The sequence below is a fragment of the Cynocephalus volans genome, chromosome 12 (genome assembly GCF_027409185.1).
Source record: "Cynocephalus volans isolate mCynVol1 chromosome 12, mCynVol1.pri, whole genome shotgun sequence".
Taxonomy (NCBI): domain Eukaryota; kingdom Metazoa; phylum Chordata; class Mammalia; order Dermoptera; family Cynocephalidae; genus Cynocephalus; species Cynocephalus volans.
Window position 1 is genome coordinate 99621735 of NC_084471.1, and position 23523 is coordinate 99645257.

Genomic DNA, 23523 nt, shown 5'->3' on the forward strand with positions numbered 1-23523 from the left:
TATCGACAAAAGTTTCTTAAATATTTTGCTTGGGGAGAAATAACTGACTGTGGAAAAGCACACTAGTTTCTCACAGGGGCTACTGTAAATCACAAGGTCTCTGGAGACGATTTTCACTAGAAACTGCCCCTGTGGCTTTCTGCAGTTAGAGATTTTTGTCAGCCTTGTGTGAATATGATAACAGAAAGACAGAGTGGTTTCTTGGAGTAATTTCTCCATCAGTTTAAAACTTTCAGCCACCTTGAGAAAGGAAGAAAGCATCAAATATGTGATGTAGTTTTCATGGCCATTAAATATGGAAGTGGAGATTTGCGGCCCAAATTCTGCTCACATTCTCAGGGCTACTTTACCCAGAGAAGAATGACTTTGAAGAACGGAAGTGAGAGGATTCCTCAAGAAATTGATAGCAGTATCTTTTTGTAAAATTAATTAATTTTTTAAGTGACACGTATTGATTGTACATATTTATAGGGTACATAGTTATATTTCAATACATATATACAATGTGTGATGATCAAATCAGGGTAACTAGTATATCTGTCATCACAAAAATTTATCATTTCTTTGTGGTGAGAGCATTTGCGATCTGCTTGGCTAGCAATAGCATCTTAATGAGCTCTTTTCCTCAAACAATAGGAGACCCAAATTTACTTGGAGGGCCTAGTTACATGGACATAAAAAATCAAAGATTACTGAAGGAAAGGGGGATGGGGTTTGGGGAAACTATACTGGAATGCAACAGGCTAAGTTCTTCAATAGGGAATGGGTCTTGTTCATCTTTGTGTTCCCCTTGAGACCTGGCAGTTCTTAAGTTTTCAATAAATGTTTTATATATAAATTAGCTCACATGTAGGTTTTATACATTTTATCATTTATATTTCATATGATTTTCAGTTTAGAATGTGGAATTGTGTTAAACAGCAATGAAATCTGGAAGTGTAGAGAAAACTTGAGATTGTTTTGAAATAAATGATTATTTGTTCAGATAAAGCAAACATATAGTTGCTTTGGGAAAATTATCTAATATGAAAACTCTCTTATCTATCCAAATAGATAATAAAATCTAATAAAAATACTGCTGCAGTTAAACAATGCTAATTTTGTGTGGTCCTCAAATACTGATATTTGATAAAGAGCTAAAAACTTTAGAAACCTAGCTCCACTTATAAGAAGATACACGATCCTTGAATCCATGTTAATTTAGAACAGTCAGAGTAATCTTTATATTTAAAAAAATGTAAATGTAAATTCTACTATTTAGCCATTAGTAGGTCACTTAGTTACCAAGTCAAACCAAACCAAACCATTACATTGTTTGGTTATTTGTAGCAGCCTGACATTAGCAAAAAATGAACCTGTATCCCTTTAGAAAGTTTGTCATCATTATTGATGTGTAGGTAATAGCAAAATCATTTTTTCCATCTTTTTAAATTTTGAATCAGTTATTGAATAAGCCAAGTTTAAAGACCCACAAATCTTCCCCACAACCATCTCTAAAATTAGGACTTAATTTATATTAATGGAGTGACAGAATGAATGTGATGTTTATTTCATAAAAATTACTTTATAACTTAAGATGGGCTTTTGTAAGGGAAAATGCCTATTTGGCTAAAAAAAATTTGGATTCCTAATAATTTGAACCAAATCTAATTCTATTGAGACTGTTTCAGAAAAGTATATATGAGTATTTGAAATATATTGAAATAATTAAAGTTGTAGAAAACTATTAACACAGAATAAACTATATTTTAAATTTGCAATAGGAAGTCACAGATGTAGAGAGGGCCAACTTAATGGGAGCAATAGGTAATCTGGGTGCAGTAATTATAGAAGGTAGAGCAAGAGAAAGGCAGCTGCCTTGCTCTACACCATGGCCAGGGCTTGTCCCTACTATTTCCACTGTAGATGTAATTTAAAATTGAGGGGAAGAGGAGAGAAAGAGCTTGCGAGAAACTAAGCTAACAACCATTTTTAGGGTTTGGTAAAAACCTTTAGCACTATTGCTAAACCTTAGATATTGACAGAAAAAAAGAAAGGATCAGAAAAGAGAGCAGGAGGGAAGAAAAGCTAAGTTTGAGTAGTTAAGAGTGCTTTCTTAGCACAGGATCTATATCCTCAGGAGGTTGCCAGGTCTTTTGGTCAAGTCAGTGCCATGCCTGGCCTTCACTCCTTTGGTGGTCAAATATCTGCATAGAGGCAGTCCAGTTAAGCCAGAAAGAACAATGGACTAGAGGTCAAAACTGTAGCCTGTTTTTTTGTCTCTGCTCATAGCTGGGTGACTTTGGATAAGTCATTTAACATGACTTATCTTGATTTTTTTCAGCTCTTAAAAAGAGATAATAACTCTTGCCTTATTGTGAGGATCATATTAGCATGTGAAATCTCTGTATCAAGTCTTTTTTAAAAAGAGACTGTTATCATTATGAGTTAGAAAACAAAATAATTAGTTGCCAACATTGACTTATTGATCAACTTTTTTGGTCTTGTTAACCTTCAGAAAACTAGTTCTCTAAAAAATAAACTTGTTTCTTGGCTTTTACTTATTCACTACGTATCACTTTATTTTACTTGCCCTTGTCTATTTCTAAGAGTGCCAGATTGGAAATAAATATAGAAGATAAAAGAAAAACTACTGAATTTGGGCTTTTATTTTGGGCTAACATACAGAAGAGGATAAATGGGTTAATTTAATAGAAATAAAAATCAACCTACAGATGAAAAAAATACTGCTCTATTGTTTTCTTCTCTTTCTCCACTATTGTAGCCTGAGTAAAAGTAAAAGGAATCTGCAGTAGTTTATTAATTCCACAACACTCGTTTCTGTCCAGTTTTGTGGCACAGGATAACCCTACAATCACAGACTCAGCACTTTCATTTACAAATGAGGAAAATAACAGAGCCAAAGAGTGACTCCCCCAAGCTCTCACTGTTCTCATTGTGTGCCCAAGGCCTACATCCGCAAGTAATTTCAGAGTCTTTTGGAATTTCATCAGGAGGCTGGATTGGGAATCAAGGGTGCCCATTTCAGATCAGGCTTATCCTGAAAGGCTCTTTTTGCAGTATATCTTTCTCAGCCTCTATGTGGATTTCAGAGTCATATTTTTACTTCACACTTTATGGAATGAAGTAATCTATAAAAATACATAAAAATTTTGTAAGTATTAAATTATTTTAGCCACAGATGATCATCAAATAAAAATCTAGTTCTGTGCTGAAGTATACCTCTAAATAATGATAGAAGACACCATTTATTATACAGTTTAGGTATAGTGTTAGGTACAGTGCTAAGGGCTTTTATAAACATTGAGAACATAGCTAAGGTCTTAGATTCATGTTTGCTATGGTTAAAGGCCAAATACATATTTCTTTGTTTTGAGTTAGATTTGCTAATGTGTAGTTAAATCTGTGAGTGAACAAAATATACTTGACTCTTTACATTTTTAATTTAATGGGGATCTAGATTCAGTCAACAGTTCTCTGTAATAAATGTGTAGTTTTGGTTTAGTGAAATCAATTATTGTCCTTCCTAATGGAAGTATAATAGAACCCGATCTTCCTGGTTACAGATTTTTCTGTCCATGCTAATACTAGTATCAGTTCTATTATCTAATTTGGCATTTCTTCTATTCCTTTGTTTACAGAAGGGAAATATTCAGTCATTCCATTTCAAAACCTGTAGCATTTGGTAAAAGAGATTGAGATTAATGTATTTCAGTAAAAGTATTACAGTTATTCAGGAATTGGCTGTCTACAAACAATGGACTAAAAGTAGGTGCTGTATACACACATACACATACACACACACACACAGAGGAATATTATTCAGCCTTGAAAAAGAAGGAAATCCTATAATTTGTGACAACATGGGTGAACCTGGAGGACATTATGGTAAGTGAAATAAGCCAGACACAGAAAGACGAATACTGCTTGGTATCTCATGTGCAATCTAAAAAACTCAGACTCATAGAAACAGAGTAGAATGGTGATTAGTTACTAAGGGCTGGAGGGTGGGGGTAATGTGTAAACTGGTTAAAGGTTATAAACTTTCAGACATAAGTTGAATAAGTTCTGGAGACCTAATGTACAGCATGGTGATTATAGTTAATAATAATGTATTATATACTTAAAATTTGCTGAGAAAGTGGATTGTAAGTGTTCTCATAACACAAAAAAAGTAGCTTTGTGAGATGTAATCATTTCACAGCATATAGGTATACCAAATCATCATGTTGTACATTTTAAATATATACAGTTTATGTCAATCATACCTCAGGAAAGCTGAGGGGAAATGGTGCTGTTTTGCTCACTGGTTGCCATGTATTTGCTGGCTTTGCCTCTGAGTCTTAGTTTGCATGAGGTTATCCACATTGGATCATCTTTTCTTCAATTGCTGCCTGCTAGTGTGGACAGCCAGTTATGTCAGTTCCCACCTACTAGTGGCTAAGATGTAATACCTGAGACTGCGTCTTTTGAAAAAAAATGGGCTACAGAGCTGACTAAAGATAATTCCTCATCCTGATATTTTGCACAAGCCAGTCAAAGCACCCTAGATGACAGCAGTGAAATCAGTCTTCCCTTGTCCCAGTCATGTCATCTGTGTACTCTGGAGAAATGCCAGGTCCAGCATATGCTTCAGCCTTTTCACTCAGTCAGCCTCTCAGTGTTTGATGGGCTTCTGTGTTGTGCCCTGGACTGGAAACACAAAAGGCTCACCCCTGTCTTGGAGAACCTGGCTGTCCATTTGGGGAAACATGCCTAAAGTTGGTAAAACAGAAAGAGAAGCGTATGATCATGTGGTAAAATGTGTGATATGGTGATAAGGGATGATTCAGTGCAGCCTGCAGAAGCTGGGGAAGACTTGAATACAGCAATGGAATTTTAAACAAACCTTGAAAGATGAGTAAGATTTGGGTAGGGAGTGTCTTGAGTATGCTCTTTGGCATTCTGAGGGGGAAAACATTAAAAAATGTCAGGGATGAACATAGATTTAAAGGGCAATAAGGAGACCAGAGTGGATTTGTTGTGAAGTGGAAAAACGGGAATTGAGAGGAAATGAGATCAAATTATGCAAGCCCTTGAAATCAGAAGGAAGAATTTGTACTTTGATGTAGTGGGCATTGTGAGCTGTTGGAGATTTGGCTGCAAAACTTGTAATCTCTTAGTCAGATGACATGTGGGGTCTTCTGTTCCTCTTTTGCTACCAACTAAGTCAAGCCAATACCATCCCTCCCTCAGGATTGCTCCAGAAGCCTCTTAACTGGTCTCCTCACATCCTCTGTCTTGCTACCTTCCAATCCATTGATCACACTGCAGCCAAAGTTATTTATATAATAAATATTTATATATATATTTATTTTGCATTTTTAAAGCAATCCAGGTCATATCACTTCACAGTTTAATATGCGTCAATACTCTTAAGATAAACTACAGAATCCTTAACTGACTCAAAGAGCTCTACAGTGGCTGGCTTCTACCTACCTCTCTAACTTCATCTAATTCCACTTTAAGTCCTCAGTGTTTTTCTTTTTCTGTTTCAGCTCTTTAGGCATTATCCTAGTTGCTCTAAACCTATAGCATCATGTCCCCTGGGCTTTCAAAGAGGTTCTCTCCTGTGCCTTGGGGTCTCTTCCTCTCCCACTCACCTAGATGTCTCCTGTTGGATTTGATGTAGTTGTCAAGCCTTCCCTAGCTGTCAGGCAAAGTCGGTTTCCACACTCCTTTGGCCACCTACCATAATTAGTTAATTATTCATCTAATTATGCAGTTAAAGTTTGTCCCATGAAACTGTCAACTCCAGAGAAGGCCTCTGTGTTGGTTACCACTGCCTAGCACTGTGTCCAGCTCACAGTAGGTGCTCATTAAATGTTTTTTGAAGCTATGTGTAGGTCCCAGTGGTTTCTAGTGTAGATAGAACAGATATCCCATTCTTCCTCACTGCTCTGTGAAGTCACCTGTGAAACTGTGGAGTTGGCCAAAGAGGAGGACTGTTGATAGAGTGGAATACACAGAAATGGTCTTATGGCAGAGCCTGCTACAGGGTAGGTTAGAAAGCTTTGAGCTTCACATAGAATGGCCTGAGAAATGAGTTGTATAGTGATTCATGGACAGTTTACAAGTTAGCCAGTTTTGGTTCTTGAGTCATTCTCCAGAGACCAGGCTTGTATTCCTTTTTCCTCTCGACTGATAGAGTTGCCCTAATTGATAATCTCATTTCATTGTGTCCCCTGATGATCACTGTAGAAACATACAATAGCCACTTCACCATCATCTGGGATATAATTGTAGTTGGTATCTAATTGGTTTCCTAAGGGATGTGTCCTGATTCCCTGAGTCATAGAGGTTATTACTGGACTCTCCACACCAATACGTAGTTCTGAGCCATTTAGAGGCATCAGAAAATTTTCTTCTCCATCTTTCATATAAAGTTACTTGGATATGGCAGAAGCACAGTAAGGATTCATTGTTGCTTTTGGATAACCAAAATGGCATTCACCCTACGTTTTTTCCTTTAGTAGCAGAAAAATGTTTTTCTTGCCCTGTGCCACTTGTCTCACCCTGAGAGTCTTCTGGGGCATTGTGGTCTAGGAATAGGAAGCAGAGTTTGTGCCCCCACCCACGTCAGCACAGCTTTTGGCTTTGAATGGAATCAGGAAATCCTTTTGAACACCAAAAATATACAAGACTTATGTCCATCAACAACTATTCATTGTAACAAGGAAGGATTCAGTAAACATTTATTGAATTCTAATTATGTGTTAGGTACTATCCTAAATGCTGAAGTGAGTACAAAGGAGTATAAGACATTAGTTCTTATCCACAGGCAGTTCACAAGGTATTATAGCTGGAGAAATAAGACGGGTCACAACGCACACACAAACACAAAGGTCAGTGGTAAATACTGCCAAACAATTGGTAAGTTGGTAAAAGCATATCTAGATACACTGGTCAGGGAAAATTTTTTTTTTTAATCAAACAGAATAGAATTGAAACTATCAGTATTTCACGTAGTAAGGGAAGATTGTATTGTGAAACTTTTGTTTCAGTGGTGATATGTGTAGGTGTTCAGAGGATTTTTATGTAAAATGTGTTTTGTTGATTATAGTAAAAAAAATTTGGAATATACTGCTATAGAAGAGATGTTACTTGTTCTTGCCTATGGTTTGGAAGGAAACAATGAATGGATTGGAAAGACTAAATTGTCAAAGGCCTAGAGATGGGAGCAAGCATAGGTGTGTTAGGAAAACAGTAAGAAGACTAATTTGCCTGGTAAATGTAGGGTGGTGGTAGGGGAAATTAGACTGGATGTTAGATTGGGATTAGTTTATGAAGGGTCTTGAATGTCTGGCTCAGAATTTTGGATTTTATTTTTTGGGTATTTGGAAGCAGAGAATAACATCAACACTTTGTTTTAGAATGCTTAATCTGGCAGCAGAGTGGAAACGAGTTGGAATAAAAGGACAATTGGATGAGAAAGAGCTGATACTGAATTTATCTGAGCATGAGTTACTAGACTGGGATAGTGATAAAAGAATAGAAGGCAGAGACAGAAGACTCACTGTGAGGAAAACTCAGTGCGCTGGTGTACCAACTGAGTGCTGCTGAGATGGCTGGGGGAATGGTGTAACGTGAACAGGGAGGCAGGAGGAAAGAGGGAGATTTTGGCTTTGAATTTATTTTCAAAGTGTCATGTCAGTAGGTCTTTCAAGTGGAAATGACCAAAGGAGGCTGAAAATGTTAGATTGGAGTTGGAGACATTAAGCCCAGAAGTACAAACAGAGAAATCTGGTTTTCAGGTGAAAATGAGCAGCTGTGATCTTTATAACCTCCTTCTTCCATGTTGATGGAAGTAAAGTCCTTCTAAATTTTCCCTTCTTGGGAAGGCCCAGGATACTGTTCATATCTTAAAGATACTGAGGGACCAGTCAGGTTGCCTCTGTGAATATGCCTCTCCTGCTGACACAGCTTGTTAATTTTATTCAGCCAAGTGGTAGATTCTGGCTGTTTTCCTTTTGATTGGTTATTCTGGTTGCGCTCTTTAGAACAATCTGTGTTTGTTTGAGGGCATTTATGAAGAGTCCTGGCTGTGTGTGTGTTTTAAGAGGAGTTTCTGGGCATAGTTATGTACTGCCAGTTTTGAAAGATCAGTAAAGTAGCTGTCAGCGTACATCTTCTGAGAACTCTTTCTTAAACAACATTCCTGAATTTTGCCAACTGAATTGATTTAGATAACATTATCCTGAGGAATAATAAGATCTAGACATTATGAATCATGAGATGTTACAAGTTGACCTATTTTAGTGTTTAGTGATTTTTATGGCAGTACTTTGAAAATCTTTAACTCATTTGTTGTGTGTATGATAATGAAAATAGATTATACAGAATTTCCCATCTGTCCCAGCTGATGGAGTTGTTTAATATAGGCTGAGCTTTTTTGGAGGTGTCATTTGTAAGACAAGTTTTGTAAGATGTAGGCTACTTGTCAGGCTTCCTGAAGGGTCTCTAGAGAAATGCATATCTGTCCACTTTCCTCTTGGTCTATGCTCCAGCAGTTATGGGGTGGATGGAATAAGAGTTTAAAAGTAATGCTTTGGATTATTTGGGATTTTTCTCTTCAGTGCTGTTCATTGATTCAGTGCTGCTCAATGGAGAGCTGGCTGTTTAAGAAATGGAATGCTATTGATGTGAAAAGTAAGCCATGCTCTTTACCCTCCCCAAAATTATTTATCAAACCTGTGTGTCTTGGCTTACCCAGACCAACATATCTACATTGAAAAATTACAGTTACATATTTTTGTTTGCTTTCCTTAGGGTTACAAAATTATGCTACCTATATTTTTCTTTTCCTTGTCTTCAACTAGTTTAGACTCTCCATATATACAGTGTGACCCAGGAAGAATTATAACTATACTGTATTTGAGTCTGTTTTTGAGTGTCTAGATAACAAAGTTGCCTGAATCAGTCACTTCAGACAAAGACACAAAAGAATTACTCTTAAGAGCAATTAGAATACTTTATTGTGAGAAATACATTTTCATTATTTTCAGTTTTTCATATTAAGATTGACTTCTTTGTGTAATAGTAAAGCAACAGATTTTATTTTCAGTATGGAGAGAACTGTTCTCTACAGGTGCAGGTGTACTCCCGTCTTTCACATACATTCTAAAATAAGTAAATGGGGGCTTGCTGGTTAGCTCACTTTAGAGTGCATGGTGCTGGTAACACTAAAGTCAAGGGTTTGGATCCCTGCACTGGCCAGCTGCCAAAAATAAAATAAGTAAATGAAGGGATTGTGTTTATGTCATAAAAAGACTTTGTTTTACAAAAGGATTAAACTATATAGAGAACTATGTTTAAAAACTTATGAAACCATATGGACTATATAAAAATGACTTAGAATAAAAAGTTAACTTTCCATGTGACTTTAGGAAAATGTCTTCCATCAAGTAGAGCTTTATATAAATTTTTGTTTCTGTGTATAGCTATGGAATCTGTTCACAGTATGAGGCAGGGGGAGTTTTCTTTCATTCTGCCCTCCCAGTCTGGGCAGCTCTGTCATTAATAAGGCTCTAATGACTTGCTGCCTACTTGAATGAAAGCATAAGTGGAAAAGTCTTCTGTCTCTCCTTGCAGGGAACTGTCTCCGAAATAATTGAATTGACATTTATCTCTAGTTTGACTAAAAGGATGGGGATCTATTTTTCGTATGTGAAGCTTAAAAAATTTTTAAGAATGTCACTAAGCTGTAGTAAAGTGCTACTTTTGTTTATTAGATAAACTTTGATTTTAAGAAAATACATCACAATACATAACTTTATTGCATGGGTCATAGGGGAGAGAAAAAGTGACTGGAATTGTTTAGTGGAGTTGTTATATGTACTTTATTTTACTTGGCAGGTTTTTTTCTCAAAAATGGAATGGTGGTTCACATCAGCTTTTACAGAAAGTAGTGTTTATGATTGGAATTGTGAGGGAGGTGCTGTTAAGGGAAGATGTTTTTCTTGGCTGAATTAGAATAAAGTGATATATAAATTATGAATGCCTTTGAAGCTATACCAAATGTCTTCTCTGTTCAGAGTAAGGTGGGTTTTTTTAAATTTTATTTTTATTTAACAACATGCGTTATTTGGAATTTTTGGAATACTGTCAAACAGAAACATGGATTTCAGCATTACCATCTGTCTGTCCACCCAAATCTGTAAAGGCCGAGACATGTCTCTGTCTGCCAGCCTTCTCATCCCCATTTCTCCACAGGCCTGAGGTGTCTGCATATGTGCCTTCCTTCCTCCTCTAGAGTAAGGAGGAATAGCAGATAGAACCATTCTTAGATTCAGGTCTGTGTTAGGGAAGCACATCAGGTTACTGTGGCTTTCTATTTTGAACATTCCCAGATGATAAACAACATACAGTTTAGGAATAGGAGATACTTGACAAGATTGAACATGAGTCAGATCCTTGAACATCTTTAAAAAACATGTGAAAACTTTTACAAGAAGCTTATCAGTTTTTCAGTATCGCTTCTTGCAGTAAACAAAGGAGGATAATGAAGTGATGTTAAGTCTTCTTGTAATGGAATCAAACTTGGAATCTATGGGACAGCAGAGAGTTACGACTAAGGCAGATAAGACAATGTATTTGTAACAGTAAGTTCACATAAATTGTAATTTTCTTCTGCTGTAGATCTCGTTTATAAGAGAACTATGAAAGGAAGAGGGACATTTTAAACTCTTAAAGCTGAGTTGCTGGTGAGGCCACAGATGGCTTTTAAAGGGTTCAGGGGAAATCAAGCAGTGTCTCATCTGTTGTTAATTAATGAAATGAAACTGGAGTCACTGAGTACAACAGTGAATGAAAGGTCAGTGAATGGAAAAAACTGTCAATGAAGGAGGATGTCAACGGAGTGGAACATTGTCATAGATAAAGATCAGGGAAATGTACTCTTTGGCTGAAGTAGTGTTTTCTGGAAATGACTGGAAGCCACAGTTTGGGACTTTTCAAGCCAGACTGAGCACTAAATGATCTGATTTCAATGAAATCTGTTAAATATTTTAAAAGATTCAGCTATTCGGGTTTGTGCTAGATATTATTTGAAAAGATTGGTTAGAAGAGATTGGGGGTTTGTTTTATAATGTGTTTTACAGTGTGTTGCTATTTTTGTTTGGCTTTTTTGTTTTGAGGCTGAACAGTGGTTTCTTTCTCTTATTTGTTTCTGTTCTCTGTCTTTGTATTTTCTAGAGCCACACTCACTTTTAAAGTCCACCAAAGTTAAGGTGATTTAGGATCCCTGTACTAATTAACCATAGAGCTGGGCCTCGAACGGCCAGGCTGACTGGTTCAGCTTATGATTATTGCAGAATTGTACCCCTCTGAATTTGTTCTGTGGAGGATGGGCTGAAAGCCTCAACAGAGCTTCAGCATCATTTCCAATGTGCAAACTGTGATCATGAGCAGACCAGTGACGATATTTACATTTCAACTAGTTTTTCTGTAAACTTTGTTATTAGTTTCATATGAAGTGCATTTAAAGAATCTCATATCTCCTGGTCATGTCAGATTTCTGTCCCATTCTTTTCTTTCATTGAAGCTTTTGAGCCATATAGCTTTGGGGAAGCAAGGCTCTTTTGTCAGCTTGAGAGAGGGACACGGCTGTTTTTTGCCTGGTACTGAGAACTGGCGGGTCACAGCTGGTGAGGCCAGGACACCACAAATATCAGCAAGATTCTCCCTTTATCCAAGGGAGAGTTTGAAGTTAACTCCATAGGATTTAGAGAAGTAGATTTGTATCGTGGCTCTGCCAGTTTTTACACAATGTGATTCTGAGCCTCTATTTTCTTATCTGTAAATGGGAATAGTAATAGCACCAACCTCATAGGGTAATTGTAGATATTACTGAGTAAATACTTATAAAGTGCTGAGAGCAATGCTTGTCACAAGGTACTAGTTCAGTACATTTTATGATTACTTATATTATTTATGATGACTTATAAATTTAAAATGGAATTCAAGTGAAGTTTCCTTATATTCTTTGCTTTCTCTTTCTCTGAGAACATTATTGAAATTTGCTTTGTTGGATTTAAATGACAGACCATCCCATGAACTATTTTGGAGTGAGAATAGAAAAATATATGAAAACAGCTTTTTAGAGAAATACCAGAACCATATGAGTTAATAGAAGCTAAAATTTAAAGTAATACAATTAAATTATAATCAAAATAGTACCCATCACTAAAAATGTTATTATGTTGGATAGTGTGTAAGATAAGTGAAGAATGATGAGAATCTTTAACATTTACTGTTACAAGAACTACCTTGGGACTTGCAAAAAAAAAAAAAAAACGGGAAAAAACACTTCACTTTAAATAATAACTGTTATATGCTTAAAGAGGCTGAAAAGGAACAAAACAGTAATGGAAACAAAATTATAAATCCTAAACAGTGTGCCGTCATATACCAAAATTGTCTGATCCCTTGTCTTAGTCCATTTTCTGTTGCTATAACAGAATACAATACAAAGAAATTTTTTTCTTTACAGTCTGGAGGCTGGGATGTTCAAGAGCATGGTGCTGGCATCTGGTTAGGGCCTTCTTGATGCGTCATAACATGGTGGGGGCATCACATGGTGAAGAGAGCAAGAATGTGCCGGCTCAGGTCTCTCTTCCTTTATAAAGCCACCATCCCATCATGGGAGACCCACCCTGACAAACTTATCTAATCCTAATTACCTCCCACTGACCCCACCTCCAGTCACCATATGAATTTGGGGATTAAGTTTCCAGCACATGAAATTTGGAGGACACCTTCAAATCATAGCACCCCTTTGAGATTGTCTGTGGGTTATTCTTGTAGGTGTAAGAATTCTAATTGACTCTATTTCAGTAGTTGCAGTGGCTCTAGTCTAGCATTTCTGGAAGTGTGAATTCCACTAGCTGTTAATAGATTTTTAGGGGGAATTCCATGGTCAAATCAGTTTCTGCAAACGTGGGGAAACTTATTTGACTTAAACCAGTTTCTCTGAAGATACTTTTCGGAGCCTTTAGTATTCTAATATGTGCTGTGACTCTCCCAGGGAGATATGATATGCAGTTATTTCTCTTACTTTTTGTACCAGTATCCCATCTATCAGCTTCTTGCAGGACGCCAGTGCTCTGAAGCATCTTTGGGAAGTGTAACCTTAGAAGCACTGCTTTTTTCATTTTGTGTCTCAAGTGAATCCAAACAAGGTGTAGCTAAACAATTAGCAGCAGATCAGGGGTGGAAGAAGGCCTCACAGATGATGCTGGGTACTGAATGTATGATCTACGTAATGAAATAATAATCACTGATACATATTGAATACTTGCTATGTGGCAGGCACAAAATACTTTAGATGTATTAGTTAATCCTCTCAATAACTCTGTGAGGCAGGTTACGATCATTATCCTCTTTTTTTTTTTATTATTATTATTGTCCTCATTTTATAGATGAGGAAACTGAGAGTTAGAGGGGTTAAGTAACTTGACCAAATCAGACAACTAGAAAGTAGTGAAGCCAGGACATGAATTCAGGTGCAGGAGCTTGTGCTGTTCCTTTCGCTGCTGTATGATCATGGGCCTTGTATTTGTGTGGTGTGTGTGCTGTGGCCTCTGTGTGTGCATGCATGGGGCGAGGTGGGGTTGGTGTTCCTGGACAAGAGAACAGCATGGAAGTGTGAAGTAATGTTTTGTGTAGCTGGAGGTCATGTTTGGAAGTAGTAAGAAATGAAACCATGAAACTGTACAGGTACAGATCCTGAGGGCCCTGCCTGTCACACAAAGGAATTTGGGATTTCTGTAATGGATCCACCTTTTCTATCCATTAGGTTACCTTGAGAACTTTAGTGAGCTTGAGAACTTTAATTGGTTATGAGTTAAAAAAAAAAAAAAAAAAGAAAGAAAGAAAGAAAAAGAAAAGGTACACTTCGGTTAGAGGCCAGGAATGCACTCTTTTACATTTTGCAGGTGGCATAGTTGTCAGTGCTTCCTCCCATTCTAGTTTGCTGCATCGTGTACCCTGTACTGAGCCTAGACAACAGAGATAGGAATCCAGCTGAATTGCGCTTGAGGTGACCATAATACAGGGGACATTAAAAGATGACTGTCTCCCCCTCTCAACTCTCTGCACTGGCAGCAGTTTCTGAGGGCATATTTTATATGCTTCCTGAAGTGGGAGAGAGACTAATAGAATGTAACTCAAGGAGAGAGAGATAGTGAGATTTTAGGGTCTTTTTTAAGCCTCAATTAAAGAGGTAAAAGTGGGTTGTACTATCATCTAATAAGACTTAAAATGCTAATTGTTTTTTAATTTAATGGTATTAAAAATTTACAAGTATCCCCTATAATTCAGATCTCTTCAGTTCCTAAATTCAGACTTACTGAGTAATAAGAGTTTAGATAGCAAGAGATTTATCTGAAAATTTATCAGAATCTATTTGGTTCCTGCATTTGGATTTGGATAGCAAGGAATATTTAGATTGGAAACTGTATTGAAGACTTGGTTCATTTTTTCTTTTCCCAAAGGAGGTGAAAGTACCTCCTTTGGCTACATAGATTTCTCTCCACTGAATAGTGGCATGATTGTGACTTGATGAAGGTCATAGAGCAGGTCATTTTAAGGACAGGAGTAGAAAAAACTGAATTCTTTTAATTCTGAATCCAGGAATCTTGCCACAAGGCCTTCATGTACCCTAAGCAATTAGGGTCTGTCAACACTTCTTTATAGTACTTACCAAAATGAACAGGAGATCTCAGAGATTAGTGGTAATTATGGGAACCATGACTAACTGCCCAGGGAATCCCAAGGGCTTGATATAGAGGATATTTGTGAAAGGGTGAATATGTTTGGGATACCTTTGAAATAAAAAATTTGTATTATAGGAGAATTTAAAGTTAATTCTAGAATTTTAACTTAATCCATTTTGAAGAAGTAGCATTCAGCCACAGTTCACATTTTTTCTCCTTTTTGCTTCTGTGAATACTAGTCTTGGCTTGGTTACTTGCTGTTGACTTTAAATCCTCTTTATATTTCACAAAATAATGTTTGCATGGGGATGGGGAGTGGGGCAAATGTTGTAGGATATGTGAGGATGGAGAGAATGTTTGAGAAGGACAGGAGTCCTTTAAACTGCTTTCAAGGCTTGCATGTCCCTATTGTAGCCTTACACACCACGACATGGCGCTGGATTATACATTAGACTTAGCATCAGCAGCTGTAGAAAGTAATACATGTGCAGTGGTACCACTTAGATCTGTGGGCTTTGATTTTTCTGTTTTAACCAGTTTTAGTTGAGTAGTTCACAGAGGGCTGATTTTCACTTTGTGCATGGCATAATTTTACAATGTTTATTCTTAGGTGGGTTTGCTGAGTTCTCTCGTTGTTTCCCTGGCCTCTGTGAAGGAAAATCCACTCTAGTCCCTACCTGCATTTCCCAGCCTTGCTTACCTGTTGCCAACATTGGGCCAACCCGAATTCTTCCCAATCTTTATCTTGGCTGCCAGCGAGATGTCCTCAACAAGGTGGGTGCTTTGAAAATGTCCTTCATTGCTGGGTTTCTTGTTAGCAGCTGGAGAAACAGCAGTTGCCCATTACCTGTCATTTGAAACACACCACAGTCCCAGAAAGGAAGTACATCATTCTCAGTGTCTCTCCCTAGTTAACAATTGTATCATCTTTTGGACTGTTTAGTTTATTTATTGCCACAGAAAACCTAAACTGTTTTCATGTTTGATTGGTCCTCATAGGTCCAAGAGACCTAAAATAGAAAATTTTTCAGAAGTTTAGCATTATTTTCTTAGGGTATTAATTGTTCTGTTATAGTAATTGGGCACACAGAAAGGGTAATAGTTCCTAAATTATTTCACATCTAGAAATGCATTTATTTACTGTGGCATACTAGAAAGGGACTTGAGTTGGGCTTGGATTGAGGAAGGTCCTTATGGTGACAGCTGGCCAGAGGGGTGGGGAGAGGTGGTGAGGACCAAGGCTAAAAGTAGGCACTGCCAGCCTCCCTTGTCTAGAGCTCATTGGAACAGTTTGGTTGAAAAGGAAGAGGGAAGAGCATGGATTCTTGCTGAAAAGGACATGGGCTGTACTGAACACAGCATGCCCTAATAGAGGACCACATATTGGATTGAGGCCTTTGTATATGATGGTACAAGCATAACAACAATAAAACTACAATCTAACTTCACAGCTGATATGCTTTTAACCGGTAGTGCTATAAAACAATGCTCTTGCTGCCTGGAAAAGTGATATGTTTCTAAACCTCTTAATTTACATCACCACTAATTGAAAAAGCAAAGTTTTTTAATTCAATGTTGGTGATTCACAAGTGTTACTTTCTTATCTGAAGCAGTAACCCTTAACTTTTTCTCCTTTGAGTAATTAGAAGAATCGGGCTGACTGTAAAATAAGCTTCTAGATTGGCTTTCTTCAGCATGTGGAAAGCAGGGCTTTCCAGGAAGGGAAAAAAACACCCTATCATGGGCAGCAGTGAGGCATCATTTTTCTTTTTGTTCTTAAAACTCCTGCGTCTTCAAACTTTTGTCTTGACACTGTGTTGTTAATAAGTTGTTGATATGCTCTAGCTGCAAGATCTGCCTGTTTGAGATTTGACAGTTTATGCTTGTCCTGAGCCTTTCTGGTGGGTCACAGTACCTTTGAGCAGGATTATTCCTCTCTTTTAGAGATAAGCAAACTATGTTACAGAAAGCAAAATTAATTTTCTAAAGTCACATGCATTCCTGGGGCAAAGCTGGTGATGGTTAATTTAATCCCCAGATCAGAAAATAAAATTCCTAGTTAAGAATCCTTTTTAGGGCTGGCCAGTTAGCTCAGTTGGTTAGAGCATGGTGCTGATAACACCAAGGTCCAGGGTTCGACCCCTGTACTGGCCAGCCACAAAAAAAGAAGAAAAATCCTGTTTAATTCTGGTAAACCGTAACCAGTCAGTCAGCAGGTGATTCTACAAATATTTCTGTGACAGATTTTTTGTTACTTTTGACATTAAATTAAATGGCATATTTATTTTGCTATATACCTTTTTCAAATTTAATAAATATGTCAATAAACAACTTTGTGAGCATCCACAAGGTGAGTATAGGTAAACCAGAACTTGGAATTGAGGATAGGGAAAAGGGATAGTTTTCAGTTTTTGATTGGCTTCTGAACATATACTAAGCAAGAAAGATGCATTGAAAGGAAATGTTTGCAGGGGAGAATGGGTTTATGGAAGTTCATGGGAGAAAAACTTGGACAAGGAGTCACTATGGAAGACTGTCAGAAAGCTTGTTTAAAATAGATGTGTAGACTGAGGGGTGGCGAGAAATAAGAATGCACCGGTGGGCTGGGCAGCTTTGAAAGCAGTGAATAGAAATTTATGTTGACCTCTCGATTAATTGTTGACAAGAGCCTTAGTGCTGAAGGGGATTTTTTTTTTTTTTTTTTTGGCTGGTGTGGGATCCAAAGCCTTGTCCTTGGTGGTATAACACTGTGTTCTACAGGGGGTTTTAGAGATCATTTAGTTAGCCACCTTCATTTGATAAATGAAGAAATAGATATTCTAGAAATGTGAAATGAATTCCTCAGCCTCACCCAGCTACGTTTTAGAACCAGACTGGCCTCTCTCACAAACAGCATAAAATGACTATTCTTCCTTCTCAGCTTCCTGATTTAAACTTTCCAGGAGATATAATATGCTTCTTTTCATCTTAAAGGTGCAAAGATGACGATTTTTTTTTTTTTTTGGTGACCGGTAAGGGGATCGCAACCCTTGGCTTGGGGGTCGCCCTCACCACGCTCAGCCAGTGAGCGCTCCAGCCATCCCTACATAGGATCCGAACCTGCGGCTGGAGCGCTGCTGCACTCCCAGCGCCGCACTCTCCTGAGTGAGCCACGGGGCCGGCCCCAAAGATGACGATTTTTAATCTTCCCTAATAGTACATGTCTTTTTATTAAAATTCAGAAGTTGAAGTCTTTACAAATAGCAGCCACAAGGCTATTAATTTTATTAGTCTTTTTTATTTTTAATAAAGCACCACCAAAATATGTTAAAATCACATCACAGGAATTTTCTTAGTAGGATTATAATATTCTTCATTTAAAATGCTAGGGTCTTTATATTATTGCATTTAACCCTAATAATAAGATTAGGAGGTAGGTTGGCCCTGAGTTAAATCACTTACCCAAGATTATGTTGTTGACTTCAGAGCTGGTCAGTGGCAGAAACCCAAACCCAAACCCAAACCCAAGCTGCTCTGATTTGAAGTCTTGTGTTTATATAACACAGAAGATACCCACCTTCTGGAAAATGGGATTCTCTATAGCAGGCTGTTATGAAGGACTGACAAATTTTAACAGTCTATTGAATCACTATTAAGATTTTTCCCCCTTGTTTTTCCACAACATCTTCTATACCAGTGCTCTCTGATAGAAATATAATACAAGCCACATAAATAATTTACAATTTTCCAGTAGCCTTATTAAAAAGGTTGAAAGAAACAGGTGAAATTAATTTTAATAACATTTCATTTAACCCAATATATTGAAAATATTATCATTTCAACGTACAATCAGTATAAAAAATTATTGAGATATTTTACTTTTTTTTTTTTGTACTAAGTCTTTGAAATCTAGTGTATATTTCCTATCTACTGTACATCTTAATTTGGACTAGACACATTTTAGGTCCTTGGTAGCCATGTTTGGCTTGTGGCTACTTTATTTGATAGTGTAGGTCAATATTCTCAGCATGTATTAATTTTTACTGATGTTTTAAAGACACGGTTCTTCTGCAAAAGACAATAAGAAGTCATTGGTAGCAAACACATACTTTTATTTTCCTTTTCCCAACTGCACTTTTATTTCTTAGTTTTTTCTTTTATCCTCTAGTCTTTGCACTAGAGCTGAAATGGAAACAGCTTATTATACTGAAAGTCATTTGCTGGTGCCCAGTTTATATCCAAAATGAGTGGGACTTGAGAAAGAATCTTTAGTTACTATGTGAAAGACAAAAGTTCTTGATCATTTCTTTTCCTTATGACTTAAAATCTCAAATAGGAACTTTTGTTTGACACTTCAGTATATGAAACGTATGATGATGGAAATTACCTATTGCAAGTAGTTTCTAAGCCAGAACTGTATTGGAGGGGAACTACTTCAGCTTTACTAAAGCAGTTCTTCTTCCCCCTCTTTCCCCAATTAAACAATCTGCTGTCAACATTCTTTGTGTAGCTTATTTCAGCCTTTTAACATGCAAAATTGGTTTTCCTTTGCTCCCTTACTAGGACTACTGCTACTTTGTTGTTTTCCTACAAGAGTTAGGCAGTAGCCTGGACACAATATAGCCAAATAATGCTTTCTCAGGGTTTCCAAGAGAAATATATGATCTAGGAAGACAGAAAGTCATCAAAATTATCAGTAAAAATATTTAATCAGTGTCCACTGTGTGTAGAACACCGTACAGCATGCAAGTTGGTTGGTTAGACAAGATCTGTTCGTTGAACAATAATACACAAGACAGGGGGACTCGCAGTGTAACTCCCAGTGTAACTCCCAGTACTGCGCAGCTCCGTGGCTGAGAGCCAGCTTTGGGGGCGGACAGCTTTGCATCTCAGTTCACCACCTTACCAGCCACATCACTTTAGCCAGGTTACTGAATCTCAGTTTCTTCACCTACAAACAGTAATAATTCCTGCCTCCTGCTGTTCATGTGATGTTCACGTGAGATGATATATGCCAAGCACCAAGTACAGCTCCTGGTTTATTGGTGACACTCATCAGTCTTGTCATCATAGGGTAAAGTATGCAGGACGCTTGGGTGAGTGGTAGATACAGCAAGTTTTGTTGTTTGAGGAAGGCTTGGTGGAGGACTTGAGGTCAATTTTGAAGGCAAATGGAGTAGCAAACGCAAATTTGGTCATGGAAATGACTTCAGAAAGAAAAATTACAACTCCATTATCTGGAATTGCAGTGCCCACAGAGATTTAATGGGATCTGCTGTCGTCAGCCTAGCTGAGCATGAGGAACCTGACCAGATAGAGCAGTTTTATTAAGTTGTATATTAATCTGTCCTCCATATATTACTCCACAGTCTGCATCAACAGACCATAGAAACCGTGCTTAGAAATTAGTCCAACTACAGGGGAAAGTTTATTTCATGATTTAGGAGAGAGAAACTTTTAAAAGGAAAAAATAGTGAATGGAAATTATAATAAAATAATAAAATTGTTTTCTTTTTTAACTCACAAATACTATTTTTAACAGTTTACTTAATTGTATGTTGAAACCAGGGCTGGGTGGTTAGCTCAGTTGGTTAGAGTGTGGTGCTGATAATATCAAGCACCAGGGTCCAGGGTTCCATCCCTGTACTGGCCAGATGCCAAAAAGAAAAAATTTTTGTATGTTGAAATAATGTTTCAAGTATGTATGTATCATTTTTAAAGACTTCCTCCTTTAACTGACTTCTTTTACCACCAATTTAGGTGAGAAGGCACTTATTTATGTTATTTAATTTAGTAACCAAATTACATTTAAATTTTATGTGGTGACATTTTAGTATTTTTTCTTTGCTTTTTTGCTTTAAAAACTTTTATTTACCAAGTCCCATCTTATTCCAAAAAGAATTTCAGGTAGCAGTTGGATAATAGATTTAATAAAGAGATCTTTTAAACTAAAATTTTTGTTAATAGTTACCATTGAAATTAATTTTATCTAATTTCATGTTTAAAATATTTTACTCTGTAAATAAGGGATAATATCACTCACTTTCAACTCATTAATGTTTTTTTCCCCTCCTCCTTTTGCTAGTTATCTGTGATAAAGCAACTATTTAAATACATCCTTTAAGGTACATTGTTGTATAAGTGAAGAATACTTTTGTGCTATACACAGTGTTGTACGCTTGGGTTATAGATGTTTCTTGAGTTGGGTCAGTACTGCCTCTTTTTCATGCTTCCTGTCTACTGGCCATCGCAGTGCTGTTGTGATTTGGTGTGTGGCAGCAAGCAGTGTGAGATCGTGTAGGCAGCCCGTTCTCAACCTACAGGAGAAGGCACCATGTGAACATGGCAGAAAGACCAGCATAATAGTGCCTGGGACTGCAACTGAGGTGATAGGAAGAGAAAAGAGGGGGCAAAATATGACCTGGACAAGTGTCCTCTCAAATAGCCATCCAGTGGCCTGAGTTACTCCCAAATTCTCCTCAAAGAAGTTCACAACCAGAAGTTCACAACTTTGCCTTCTAATTTGTTATAGTTAAAAAGGACAAAAAAGAATGAAATTAAAACTTTACACTCTAATACTTTATTTAAAAATATATACATATGTAGGCTACTTATTTTATTGCTCCATCTAATTTGCTTTAGAATGAACTTAAATTTAGCAGTGTATGGTGATTCACAGGGTAGATTCTGGAGATGAATATGTTTGGATTTGAATCCTAACTCTATACCACTTGATACCTGTGTGGCTTTGGAAATGTTATGTAACCTCTCTTAAGCCTCAGTTTCCTCATTTGTGAAGTAAGGATATTAATAGTACCCACATCAAAGGTGGTTGTGAGGATTAAATGAGACCATCCAGTTAAACGCTTAGCACAGTACCTGGCACATAGTAGACATTCATTAAATGTTAGATATTTTCTCAATATGTACCATGTGTCATAATATTATATTATTAATAGGCCTATATTATTAAAAGTGCTCAAAAAATATTTTTTGGTTTAAGTTGTAGTTTTTCTAAAATGTAGGTTATTAGGCTACTTGTCAGAGTTATACATTGTTATATTCTTTCCACGGGAAACCAAATTGGACAGTCATCATTGACTTGCAACTTGTTTTGTGCTTAGTGAGAATTCCCTATTGTCTTTTGATTGTGTATAGTAGATAACACTGTAGTTTCTTTTCTCAGAAATTTCTATGATGTCTTCATTATTGAATTGGGTGGGAAGAAATATTACTATTTCCCTTTACTTTAATGAATCAGTAGTACGCTTGGTGGAAAGGAGAAAGAAATATCATGTGGTTCCTTTAAGGACCATTGGCGAGAAAAGCCTTTTCCATTCTTACATGGGGGATACTGAACCAGTTTCTGTACCCTGTGGTTGATCATATGGTATGAGATGAACTCAGTAGCTTTGTTTCATCTATAGAAAAATAGACGTAACCTTTGCTACGTGTATAAGTTTAAATGCTGTGGTAAAAACCATTATAAGATCTTTATAGCCTAACCAAAGCATAGGAGACCATTGAAGCCTTGGGCTGTGGCACAGCTGAAGGGTGTTGTTGAATCTAAGAAGCCCACCTAGTCCCCAAAGCTGTTTCTTGACGTTGTCATCTCAGAGATGAGAGAGGGCTGCATACACAGTCTGGATTTATGCTATCCACCTTTTATGTAAAATAAAATGTAGTTATTGTGCCAAATGTGGTAAATGAAGAGATTATTGGGGAACAGGCATGTTTCAGGAGGGTAAAATAGGAAGAAAATTACCAACTGTCTTTCAGGCAGTTGAAAAAGATTTGTAGAAAAGGACAGCATTCCATGAAAAGGAAGAAATATGGCCAAGGTTGCTTAGAATAAGAATTATCCTAGGCTTGGAACATTTCCCGAGAGGCAGCAATGGGATGACTAGCTGAAGCAGGATTGTGCGGCTTGCCTCGTAAGTGGAAGATGGAGTGTCAACCGCGCAAACGCGTACTGAGTGCAGCTGCATACCTGGTACTGTAGGTAGAAAGACAAGCAGGGCTCGGTCCAAGATCTCACTCATTATTTCACTATTTAGTAGGGGAGATAAGAGTTATCTGTTAATGATAACACACCACGCTAGGTGCTTTACTAATGTGTGAGCGAAGTCCTTTGGACGTTCAGAGAACAGAATGGTCAGTTATGCCTCAGTGGGAAGGAGCTGATAGACAAGGTGAAACAAGTGGGAGAAGTGGGAAGAGAGTCATCAGGAAGAGGGACAGGGCCTTCTAAGCACGGGAATGGTGTGAACAAAAACGCAGAAGGGTGGGAGGACATGTGTTGGTGTTGGGGGGTTGTATGGGACAGGAACAGGAAATGAGACACAATGAAATTAAAAGAGTGTGGATAAAGCACTTAGTCCATACTCAGTTACAGGAAAGATTAGTTGCTCAGAATATGATTGGAGGGAAAAACTGTGAACTTCCAGAGCTCCCTGGTGGCCTTTTTAGCTATCTTGGCGAGGATTATTGAGCAGTGAATGGGAGTAGAGAGAGGAGGATAAATGGAAGAGGTAAAACCACAAGGATTTGCAGCCATTTGGATGGAGGTCATGAGGAAGAGAAAGGGGCCAAATGATTTTCTAGATCACCTAGCTGGGTGGATTAGTTATCACTGTAAACCAGTTTTGGGATTATAGAAAGGAAACAGGAGTTTGGGGCAGAGAAGGGAGAAAAGTAATGTGTTTAGTTTCTGACATTATGAATTTGAAGGGCATGTGAAACATCCTAATGTCCAGTAGATAGTTGAAATATGGGTTGGAAATTTAAGAGG

The 23523-nt window shown here is 37.4% G+C and overlaps 1 protein-coding gene and 1 non-coding gene across 10 annotated transcripts in view; both read left to right on the forward strand.

Moving 5' to 3' along the window:
• DUSP16 (dual specificity phosphatase 16) overlaps window positions 1-23523 on the forward strand; it is a 78052-nt gene that overhangs the window by 42899 nt on the left and 11630 nt on the right. For all 9 annotated transcript variants that reach the window (XM_063075615.1, XM_063075613.1, XM_063075611.1 and 6 more), the window contains one exon: window positions 15364-15527. In XM_063075615.1, coding sequence (XP_062931685.1) covers window positions 15364-15527 — 164 coding nt within the window. The remainder of the gene's footprint in view (window positions 1-15363; window positions 15528-23523) is intronic.
• TRNAI-GAU (transfer RNA isoleucine (anticodon GAU)) lies at window positions 16834-16907 on the forward strand. Its single transcript has one exon. It is a non-coding gene; the product is annotated as a tRNA-Ile (tRNA).